The following is an 11,980-nucleotide window of genomic DNA, read 5'->3' as shown; positions in this document are numbered from 1 at the left end:
CTTGATGGATTTGATTATTTGAGATTCTAGTTTATTTTCTTGAGTTTCTTTTTTGGTCTCTTGTGGAGATGAATCCACTGTGTTGCATTGCACCGGTGTCGATCGATCGTGATAAAGGAAATCCGGCGGTGGTAAAGTCACAATCCGTGAATCAAAGTCAGCTAGAGTTTGATAACAATGTGGTTGTGAAACCGATGACCCCCTCCAATACCCGACCCACGAAATAACCCAACCAAACCCTTCCCTTGAACCCATCGACTAAACCTTCCAGTTGCAGAGAACAACAGAGCTGCAACATATCCACCAGCTAACAATGCCACCCAACTAAAAATTCTCAAATTCCAAAGAAAATTTAAAAACCATCCCAACAAACAACACAATCACACACATAGACTGATAAAGAAGACTTACCTCCATTTGGTGAGTTTATTGCTAAAGGAATTAGTATCGGGTTTCTCAAAAATTGATTCAACGTTAAACTACACTAATCCATTTCAATCAAACAACAAATCACAACAATCAATTATCCATAGAAATCAATTGAAGCATGACTTGAAATTGTGATAAGAGTAGAGATGGACCTCAAAATATAAAATAGCTTGTTACTTTGCTTCAATGAACTGGGCCCGTAACTCGACTAGAAATACCTTGAGTTTAACCGGAGAAGAAAATGGATGACTGTGTTTTTTATTAATTTTGACGGTGTCAATGGAGGTTTCAAGTCGTGATGGAGAATAGGCCGTCAATGGTGGCTGTTTCTGGCTGAAACTTGATGGCCCGTGATGTGGTGAAGGAGCGGAGAAACAGTGGTTCCCCTGGTAATGTCGGGTTATTTGTGGGTGGGGTACTGTAAGAAGGGACGTGGGGGTGGGGGGGTTAAGTCATAAATGGGAGGGGTTTTAAAATTTAAATGCCATGTGGAAAATAAAATGCCATGTGGCAATTTCAGATTAAAAAAAAAAAGAATTAAGGGTTGGAAAAATCCAACAATGCAACTAACGGCCACAAGGGTATATATGTGCTAAAAGTTAGACGATAGGGGCATATATGAGCCAAACTTTAAACGGAGGGTATATCTAGACATTTTCACAAAGTTCAGGTGTATATTTGGCCCTTTTCCCTTTATTTATTGAATAAAGCAAAAATCAAATGGTCCCATAAATCGTCCAAAAAATGAAATAAAAGAAAAAACAAAAGAAACAAATATATAGAAAGTGCCAAATAATATTTGTTGCCCTATTTTTCCGCTTATCTTTTTCTCTCTTCTTCGGAGCCTCTCTCTTTATTCTCAACTAGCCAGCGGTGCAAACATGATGATCGGAGAAGGATCTGCTGCCAAACTCATCTTATCGGTGATTTGTATCTGATTTGATGTCTTCGCTGGCTCTGATTTGGCCCTCAGCTGGTTGATTTCTTCACTGGCACCACTTCCATTCTCCACCTTATACTATTTAGTTCATTCATATTCTTGTCATTAACAAATCTTTCAATATTTACTTTTACCAATGTGGACACCTATCTAATTTCTCAAGAAAAAAATTAAAATTCACCTCTCAACTTTTGATTAGAGTTTCAATCTCTAGTTGAAGCTCCGTTAAGAGCCAAGGGGAAATTGAAATTTAGGGTGTGCTAGAAAATGTTTTTCAATTTTTTAAAATATTTGGTTGGTCAAATATTAAAAAGAAAAAAAAATTATCTAGGAAAATAAGTCCCAAAAAATAACTTCCTTAATGGAAGTTAAGGAAAACAAGCTCTATAACTATAAGGGGTCGTTTGATAGGTAGTTAAAATTATTCCGAAATTATAATTTTGGGATTAATTTATTTAATCTATTAGAATTATTTTATACCATCAGTATAAGTGGGATAAGAAGGATATCCCATCTCTTGGGATGAGATGCATTTTATACCTTGTTTGGTACAAGGTATAAATTTATCACAGGATAAGTTTATACCTTCTATTAAACATGGTACAAAAAATTAGTACTGGGATATACCAACTTATATCATGCACCAAACAACCCCTAAGTGATATTCCAAGTGTTTTGTCTCCTCTCTATCCACCCAACACTCCCAACCCCAACAATCCCAACCCCCTCTGGATCCTCATTCCCCACCGCATCCTACCCTCATATTATTTTGCTAGATTACATATAAATATTTTTAAAAAAATATTTTTTTGGCTTACTTATCAAATACTAAAAAAATAAATAAGAAACTCACGTGTTTTCCGCGAAAACCATTTTCTTTCGTACCAAACACCCTTAGTACTATTATTCACGGGTCCCTAAACTTCAAAAACGAGAAAAGGACCAAAATCATCCATAATGTTTGGGTTTGGATCAAAATCATACATATTCTTTCACATGGAGCACTAATAGTACATTATGTTTGCATAAGTGGTGCACTTTTAGTCAAACTCCCAAATAAATTTAACGGAAAAGAATAAAAATGCCCCTAAACTTTTAGAAAAGGTATAAAAATACCCTTTATTCATCTATTTTGCTAAAACTACCCCTCAATTCAACTTTTTAGCTCATTTATTCCCCTTGACTAACGGACAACACTAATTTTTTTTATTTTTTTTTAAAAATAAATTGCACATGACATTTTATTACTGAAAAATTGATTTATTCTTTTAAAAAGAAATCTGAAACCTTGGAATTTTTTTAAATTTGGAAAACTTTTTTTTAACGAGTAAAACCTTGACTAACGGACAACACTAATTTTTTTTTTCTTTTCAAAATGTGAAAAATTGGATTTTTATAAAAAACTGTGTTTAAAAAAAAACCAGAAAACTATCTTTTTTTTTTAAATCTAGAAGAAAATTATGGAGTATTAGTTTTGCACATTTTACTTAAAAAAACAATAAGTTTTTCAGATTTAAAAATTGAATTTTCTAAAAAACAAAATGGGGTTTCCACCCGTTAAAAAAAGTTTTCCAAACTTAAAAAAATTCCACATGTTTTAATGAAAATCCAATTTTGTTTATATATATATATATATATAGATAAAAGGCTTACTACATTTGTTTTTTAAAGAAACGGATGTTGAAAAATTATTTTTCCTTATTCTACAAATAACGATTTTTCAGATTTCTTTTTAAAAGAATAAATCAATTTTTCAGTAATAAAATGTCATGTGCAATTTTTTTTTTTTTTTAAAAAAAAATTAGTGTTGTCCGTTAGTCAAGGGGAATAAATGAGCCAAAAAGTTGAATTGAGGGGTAGTTTTAGCAAAATAGATGAATAAAGGGTATTTTTATACCTTTTCTAAAAGTTCAGGGGCATTTTTGTTCTTTTCCGTTAAATTTATTTGAGAGTTTGACTAAAAGTGCATCACTTATGCAAACATAATGTACTATTAGTGCTCCATGTGAAAGAATATGTATGATTTTGATCCAAACCCAAATATTATGGATGATTTTGGTCCTTTTCTCCTTCAAAAACACATGGAATAATGTTTTAAAACATAAGTTGACCAAGACTAAACTCATATATATGTTTGATAAAAGAAACCCCTTCTTCAAATTTGGAGAAACCAATATAAAAGAGTAATTTCATGGAGGCTGCAGAAGTGCAAGGAAGAAAGGGGAGACGGGTGTTGTTATTTCCATTGCCCTTGCAAGGCCACATAAACCCTATGCTTCAACTAGCAAATATCCTTCACTCAAAAGGCTTTTCTATAACCGTTATTCACACCAACCTCAATAGCTCTCACAATATTCAAACAAACTATCCTCACTTCACATTTCACTCTATTTCTGATGGCTTATCTGAAGATGAAAAATCAACAACGGATGTCTTATTTCTTCTTTCTTTGCTCAATGAGAAATGTATTCCACATTTCAAAGAGGCTTTGGCACAGTTATTGTTGGAAGATCCCAATAATATTGCTTGCTTAATATCTGATGCTATCTTGCACTTCACTAGGGTTGTTGCTGACAATTTTAAGCTTCATAGGCTTGTTTTAAGGACCGGAGGAGTTTGTTCATTCTTGACTTTTGCTGCCTTCCCACTTCTCCTTCACAAAGGTTATTTTCCTCTTCAAGGTACGTATTTTCTTATCTTAATTATCTTCATCCCCTTTAGGGTGTGTTTGGTATGACGGAAAATGTTTTTCAAGAAAATATTTTTTACATTTTCTCGGAAAATAAGTATTTTTTTTTACTCATGTTTTTGTGTTTGGTAAGCAAGTTAAAAAATGACATGTTGAGAGCATTTGCATATATCTAAAGTAATTAAAAACAATGAGCTTTTTGAATTCGGAGTGTAACTTCAAAATATTTTAAGGAAAACATTTTAAAAAATATTTTTCAAGATATTTAGTGCAACTAACCAGAAAGAATACGGAAACATTTTTCGTCATACCAAACACCTTTAATATATTTAATGCTTAGTGTAATTACTATAATACCCAAAAAAAGAAAGTTAAAATTTGTTCTTCATAGTCCATCAATTCAAAGTGTGTGAAATCTGACCTCTACTAGAGGTTACACCATTTATGTATAGGGTAATTCGATGAGTCTTTTTTTTATTTTTTATAATAGTCATCACATATCCAAAACTAGTTATTGCAGTTTTTGAAAAAGTGTAAGAGCCAAGTTTGCAAAACTTAATAGTTGCCAACTGTAAAACTGTCGTAACTTAAATTAGAGCCCGTTTGGCTTAGCTTATAAGTTGTTGAAAACAACATTTTTTGAGTGTTTGACTGGTCAGTTTATAAGAAATTTTGTGCTTAAAATAAATTCAAAAAAATAAATTGGGGTAGCCCAACTTTTTTTTTTTTGGCTTATAAGCTGTTTTTTTTTAAATTAAGCCAAACGGGCCCTTAGTGTGACAAAAGGATTACCTCCAAAAAAGAAGGTGTGGCGAAAGGACAATGTAACCAAAATCTTCAATAACAATACTCCTTCCGTCCCAAAAAGATTGTCCTTTTTTGACTTGGCACAAAATTTAAGAAATAAAGGAAGACTTTTGAAATGTGTAGTCCAAAACAAGCCTTAGATATTTGTGTGGTTGTAAATCATCTCATAAAGTTAAATTGTTTCTAAATATAGAAAGATGACAATTTTTTTGAGACAGACTAAAAAGGAAAGGAGAACAATCTTTTTTGGACAGAGGGAGTACAATTGTTGAATTAGGCAAAAGAAATACTAAGAGGGTCAAAGTATAAAATCTCAGTGTGAATTTAAAAACAAAATAAGGGGATAAGATTGTAATTATATAAATTATTTTCTTAATATAACAACACAACCAAATATTTTCCATGTTATCATCTTTCAAACCTCTTTCCAAGATGTTTTTGTTCTCTTTTCAATAACGTCTTTCCTATATTAATACATTAACGGTCACAAAAATGAAAGATGTAGCAACATCAGTTACGATTTAACTAGGGAAAACAGAAATTTAAATAACCTTACATAACAATGAAATAAAAAACTTGGCCAAATTAGCCCTAGCATATTCCAAGATCTAGGAGTATATACAATATGTATATCATTTTTAAAATTCATAAGCTTCCAGGTATCTTCACAAGTAGTCTCTATCTCCCATGAACTACACTTCATTTCCATATCATATCCACCAGAGTTATCACATCAGACAAGATTTGCACCTCTGACCATTCATTTTCCTTAGCGTTTTTCAATGGTTCACGAATTGCTAGTGCTTCAGTGGTGATGACCTTCCCAACAAATTGAATTGGGGTACCAAAGGCTTGAAGCAAATTACCACAACTATCCATAGCCGCTACTTGTCATCTTTTTCTCCTTTTGTAAGTTAGTATCTACAAACATAACAGTACCATTTGGTGCCACAATAATATTTTTATTATTAGTATAATCAAATACAAGCGTTCGTATTCGTGAAAATCAGAAAGTGCATTATTTACAATATCATTGGGTTCACAAATATCCCCATTAAAACTCATTGAGTTTCTAGCCTTCCAAATTTGCCACTTGATAGAAACACTTAATTTAGCAAGATCAATAGAATCGGGATATTGATTAGCATTAACAAAAATATCATTCCACCATCTAGCAAAATCCATAGTACTCTCAATATTAGGTTAATTAATAAGACATATTCTTCAAACCAATTTTGTTTTAGGGCATCTAAAAAGCATATGATCAATAGTTTGCATACCACAAACCTTACACACATCACAAGTATGTCTTAATCTTTTAGAAGCAACATGATGAACATGTAGCACATTCATAGTACATTTTTGAATAAAAAGCTTATATTTGTTTTTGATATTCACAGATCATAAGGAACCCCATAACGTTTTTCAAAAAGATTGATTACTCGATTGAGGTCTATCACTGCTAACTTCTCGACATCTAACAATTTCTCTAGCTAAATGGTATCCCGATTTTACCTCAAAATTACCAGATTTAGTATGATGCCAAATAATCCTATCCGACGACCCAGTGGTAGAAATAGGAGTAGAAAATATTGCATGAATATCTTCCGTACAAAACCAATTCTATAAATCTTGCATCTTCGAAGTGTGGGTATTGTGATCTATAATATCATTCACTTGTAAATCTATATCCATTTGAGCATGACTATGGCTAAGCCTAAACCCACATGAATTCGTAATTCAAGGATCCGTCCAAACTTTAATACTATCACCAGATCCTACCCTCAATCTAATTCCTTTTTGTAAAAGATCTCTACCTCAAATAATACTCTTTTATATCCATGAGCTAGCAGAAGAACACGTAGGTTTAAGGAAAGACGTATGTTGAAAATATTTACTTTTGAGAATTTTAAAAAGTAGAGAATCTTCTTAAATCAAAATTCGCGTCAAAATTCGCCAAGCAAGTTTTGCCAACAAAACTTGATTAAAGATTTTAACTCTCTAAGTCCTATCCCCCCTTTAGATTTTGCTAAAACAAAGGTTCTCCCATTTTTCCAAATGCATTTTTCTCCTATCCGCATCATGACCCCACAAAAAATTAGGGAAAATAGTAATGATCTCCTTACACAAAGTATCCGGAAATTGAAAACATAATAAAGCATAAGAAGAAATAGCAGGTAAGACGGATTTAAGCATCACTTCTTTTCCGTCAGGGCTTAAGAAAATAAATTTCCAACCTTTTATTTTAGCCTTCACTCTATCTTTAATAAACTTCAACATTTTTTTCCTCGAATTTTCAACTACCGCAGGTAAACCCAAATATAACCCTAAGTTACTCTTTTTTTTTTAATTGTCCTAGCTCCGCAATAATTTCATCTTTCTCAAGTTCAGAAGTATTTTTACTAATGAATATAGTAGATTGCTCAAAATTCACCTTTTGATCGGAACATTCTTCATAATTTCTTAAAATTTCAACAAATTTAGCACCATTTTGAACATTAGCCTCATAAAAAATAAACGAGTCATCAACGAAAAACAAATTGTTAATAGTAGGTCCACCTCTGACTAAACTTAAATCTTTTAGATCCCCAAATACTTTTGCTTGATTTAGAATTCTAGAAAGAGCTTCCGCGCATAACAAGAACAAATAAGGGAATAGAGGATCCCCTTGCCTTAGTCCTCTAGTAGGGTTCACTTCCCCTGCTATATCTCCGTTAACATTAAACCTATATGTCGGGGTAGTAATACATTGCATAATCCAAGTGACAAAGTTCTCCAGAAATCCCATTTTAAGAAGTAACTTTTGGATATAAAATCACTCTATCTGATCGTATGCTTTGGCCATATCTAGTTTAAGACCCATATATTTTTCCTTCCCTTGTCTTTTATTCTTTAAAAGATGAATAAATTCATGAGCTAGAACAACATTATCCACAATTTGTCTTTTTGCAATAAAAGCAAATTGATCAGGAGAAATAATATTGGGGAGATATGTTTTGAGTCTCACAACAATAGTTTTAGCAATAATTTTATACACCATAAAACATAAGCTTATGGGTCTAAATTGACTAATGGCGCCAGAATTTCTCACTTTAGGTATTAAAGTTCTAAGAGTTTGATTCCAAGAAGGTAGTAAATAAACTAAATGAAAGAAATTTTTAACAGCTTCACAAATATCACCGGGATAAAATATTCCAATATTTCTGGGGGGAAAAAAAAAGGAGTCATACCATCCACTCCCGATGGAATTAAACTCAAAAATTTATTATATAATTTTACAACGCTTGTTTGAGGCATACCATCCCTAAATAGCCCTGGATCATTGTTGATCAATGAAATGATATCTTGGATGACGAAAATAATCCTAAACTTTTGACGTACTTTTATACGCTTTAAAATATTGGTTATAATATAGCATTAACTATCAAGTTGGTAAAATGCAAATTTTGAAACATTAATGACAAAATAGTAGAAGACAAAACGTATTGTAACTTAGCTGCATTTTTTCCTTTTTATGGTTTGCATTCAGTCCAAAATATGAAAATATCTTACTATATCATGTTTCATTTTATGTTATCTATTGTAAAATATTATCTCAAATTAGTCATTTTTATACTATAATTGTGACAATTAGTTTTTTTAACAAGATATAAGGCCAATCATTTCATTCTCAAATTTCAAAAAGATCAAATTTCCATTTTAAAATTGTGTTAGTTGGAAAATCTTTGAAGAATTGTGATAAAGGTATTTTTTATGTTTTGTTTTCAATATTAAGTAACATAACTATAATTTTCAGATATTCCCATGTAAGTATTAAATCCACAAATCACAACATGACGTCGGAAAACTTTTGTGTAACAGGATTTGTTTCATTATTGCTAGCTAGCAAAATGGGAACAACATTCATTACTTTCACAAAATTTCTTTAATTTTTGTTTTGTAATTTTATATTAACTCAAACATGATAAAATTTATGTGATTTTTAAAAATTTATGTGCTGTGTAATGTGGCGCTTGTCCTCTTAGATTAGTAATAATAATTGTGTGTTAAGGTCAGCTGGGGTGTAAATCAATTATGTCACTGATTTTCTTTATTTTTCATCCACACAATATTGCCCACCAAAATTTATGGACACGCAGTCTCTCCTAAAGAATTCTATACTAAAATAGAAGGCTTCCCAATAAAATTCCATAAGTAAATAATCCAAAAATCTACGTTGAATGGCAGATTATTATTATTATTATTATTATTTTTGCAATAATCCACATAAATAACTTGGTAAATTTCAGAGACCTCTCCTCAGATTTTGCTTCATAACATTAACTTCTCATGTGGATTAAATATTACGCCTACCTCTCTTATTTTGATAAAAAAATTATAATTTGAAAAATTTACCCGTATTAATAATAAAATCTTTTTTGATAATTTTTAAAAATATTCATACGTTTAAATAATTACTTGATGGAGAGGGAAGCCGCATGGTATAGCGGCGGGACGAGAAAATGGAGTCTCTATTACGGTAAATTGTCTGCATGTGAATGCGCGTGTATGGAATACAGTATGCTTTTGTTTGTGAAAAATGAGTGAATGAAAATTGGGAGGGGCTAAATAAATTAATGCTGATAAGAAATTCAAGGTGCAAGATATTATGGTATTGTGCAGGCGGTTTGGCTGAGTCCGACGCTAATTAATTAACCTATGACTTAAAGTAATTTGTCAAATAAAAGAGTTTCATATTAGTAAGGGTAACATTGTCATATTATACTTTTTTTATATTAGTAATAAATAGATAAAAAGAATTGTTACAAGAAAATCAAACTAAGAGAAGCAGACGTAATATTCTAAATCACAAGGGTGGTTACTGTTGCGAAATAAAATTTGAGGGAGGTCTCTGAAATTATTCCTAAACTACTTTTAAAGCTCAATAAAAAATCTTGACAGCCTTCATCAGTTTCTTTTTTCTTATTTCACATACTGTCTTCTTATATGAAGTCTTTTATGATTTGATTGAATAGTGACGTTACACTTATTTAAAAGCTACATTGAATCTGTTATTGAATTTCTTATTCGATTAGTTTGTGTACTTGTAGAATCTCGACTAGAGGAAGCAGTTGAGGAACTTCCACCACTAAGAATTAAAGACCTTCCCGTATTCAAGACATGTAACATGGATGCACTTTATGAAGTAATGAGAGGAATGATACGAGAAACTAAAGCTTCATCTGGCCTGATTTTGAATTCATTCGAAGAACTTGAACAATCGTCGATGTCTAAACTCCGCGAGGATTTTCCTATCCCAATTTTCTCTATAGGCCCGTTCCACTCGTACTTTCCAGCTTCTTCCAGCAGCTTGATGTCACAAGACCAAACTTCAATCTCTTGGCTAGACACAAAAGCACCTCACTCTGTAATTTATGTGAGCTTTGGAAGCATCGCAACAATAGAAGTTAATGACTTTGTTGAGATTGCTTGGGGCTTGGCAAATAGCAATCACCCTTTCTTGTGGGTGGTTAGGCCCGGATCAGAATGGGTCGAATCAATATTACCTAGTGAGTTGTTGGAGAAAGTACTGGATGGAAGAGGATACATTGTCAAGTGGGCTCCACAGCAACAAGTGTTGGCGAATCCTGCCGTTGGAGCATTTTGGACGCACAACGGATGGAATTCAACATTGGAGAGTATTTGTGAAGGGGTACCGATGATTTGTATGCCATGTTTCAGTGATCAAATGGTGAACGCAAGGTACTGTTGAAAATTTTTGGGCACAATTGTTCTTTACACTCAATTTTTTTTTTCTTTTTTCTTTTTGCACTCATACTCTAGCAACTCTCTTATTTCTCGCTTCTTACTTACTTACTTGAATACACATATAATTCGAAAGATCACCTCTATTTATAGGTGGTGATGAAAAGATTCAGTAGAGGTAATATTCTACAATTACACCTTACACTTTTATCTAGCTAATGTACCCTTCTAGAATGCTTCTAGGCTTCTCACTTTAGAATTCATATTCTAGAGTTTTCCTTTCAATTCTCTACACCTAGCTCTTAGAATATTCTAGATTCTTCATTGAGATATCTTATATATTAATTAAAGTTGGTGATTATTTCTTATCAGGTACGTTAGCAATGTTTGGAAAGTAGGCGTGCAATTAGAGAATGGCTTGGAGAGGACAAACATTGGGAATGCAATTAGAACGTTGATGGCGGATGGGAAAGAAGGGAACCAAATTAAAGAAAGAATGTTACGGCTGAAGGAGAAGGCAAATTCATGTCTAAAGTCAGGTGGCTCTTCTTATGAGTCTTTGAGGAGCCTTACTAGTCACATCTTATCACTTTGATCGATCATGTTTATCTTCTGTCGATGGATGCTCACTCCAACTTTTTGTCGGGATCTACTAATTAATTTGACAATAAAATTCAGGATTTTTCTTGAGCCGAGAGTGTATTGGAAACAGTCCTTTACCCCGCAAAGATAGAATTAGAGTATGCATATATCCTATCATCCGCAGGTCCATTTGTGAAATCACACTAAGTATGTTATTGTTATTGAATAAAATTCAAACTTCTTATCTATTACTGCTCGCACATTTTTTACTCTCCTGTCCGATTCCATGAAGCTAATGCTTGGACCTCAGATGTTACATCTCTTCTAATACTTGGGGGTTGTTTGGTGCGTAGACAAAATTATTTCAGAATTATAATCCTGTGATTAATTTATCTCATCTTTTGAGACTAATTTATCCCATCTAGGAGATGAGATAAAATAATTTCAGGATTAATGGGATATCCCATCTTTAAGTTTGGGATGCACTTTATACTTGTTTGGTATAAGGTATAAATTTATCCCAGGATAAATTTATACCTGCTCCCAAACATGATACAAAATTAATCCCACAGTTAATGCTGGATATCCCAACTAATACCGTGTACCAAATATCCTAATATCTAATGTTGTAGCTTACCAGGGTCTTTGCTGCATTCTATCTCTTAAGGTTATGCTTGAAATTTTAAACAAGAGGAAACGAGATAAATTGAATTGCTCAGAAGTTGCAATTTTTTTAATTTTAGAATTCAGATTAAACTCAAAATCAATTGATATTTACCATTTTGAAG

The 11,980-nt window shown here is 32.5% G+C and overlaps 1 protein-coding gene across 3 annotated transcripts; it reads left to right on the top strand.

The window, feature by feature from the left end:
• Positions 1 to 3,491: 3,491 nt before the first annotated feature.
• LOC132605970 (UDP-glycosyltransferase 76B1-like) lies at positions 3,492 to 11,438 on the top strand. 3 transcript variants are annotated; one of them, XR_009569523.1, is made up of 3 exons: positions 3,492 to 4,050; positions 9,941 to 10,788; positions 10,983 to 11,118. XR_009569523.1 is itself a non-coding variant. In XM_060319262.1 (3 exons), exons 1-3 carry the CDS (start codon positions 3,561 to 3,563, stop codon positions 11,203 to 11,205), a joined length of 1,380 nt encoding a protein of 459 aa, XP_060175245.1. In that variant the 5' UTR covers positions 3,502 to 3,560; the 3' UTR covers positions 11,206 to 11,438. The 3 variants fall into 3 exon arrangements, 2 of the variants coding, with proteins under 2 accessions (XP_060175245.1, XP_060175246.1); XM_060319262.1 differs by having other exon boundaries at positions 3,502 to 4,050; positions 9,941 to 10,607; positions 10,983 to 11,438; XM_060319263.1 differs by having other exon boundaries at positions 3,504 to 4,050; positions 9,956 to 10,607; positions 10,983 to 11,438.
• The last annotated feature ends 542 nt before the right edge of the window (positions 11,439 to 11,980 follow it).

The sequence above is a fragment of the Lycium barbarum genome, chromosome 8 (assembly GCF_019175385.1).
Source record: "Lycium barbarum isolate Lr01 chromosome 8, ASM1917538v2, whole genome shotgun sequence".
In the NCBI taxonomy this organism is placed as follows: domain Eukaryota; kingdom Viridiplantae; phylum Streptophyta; class Magnoliopsida; order Solanales; family Solanaceae; genus Lycium; species Lycium barbarum.
The sequence above is the reverse complement of the archived record's forward strand: the minus strand, read 5'-3'. Positions and strand labels throughout refer to the sequence as shown.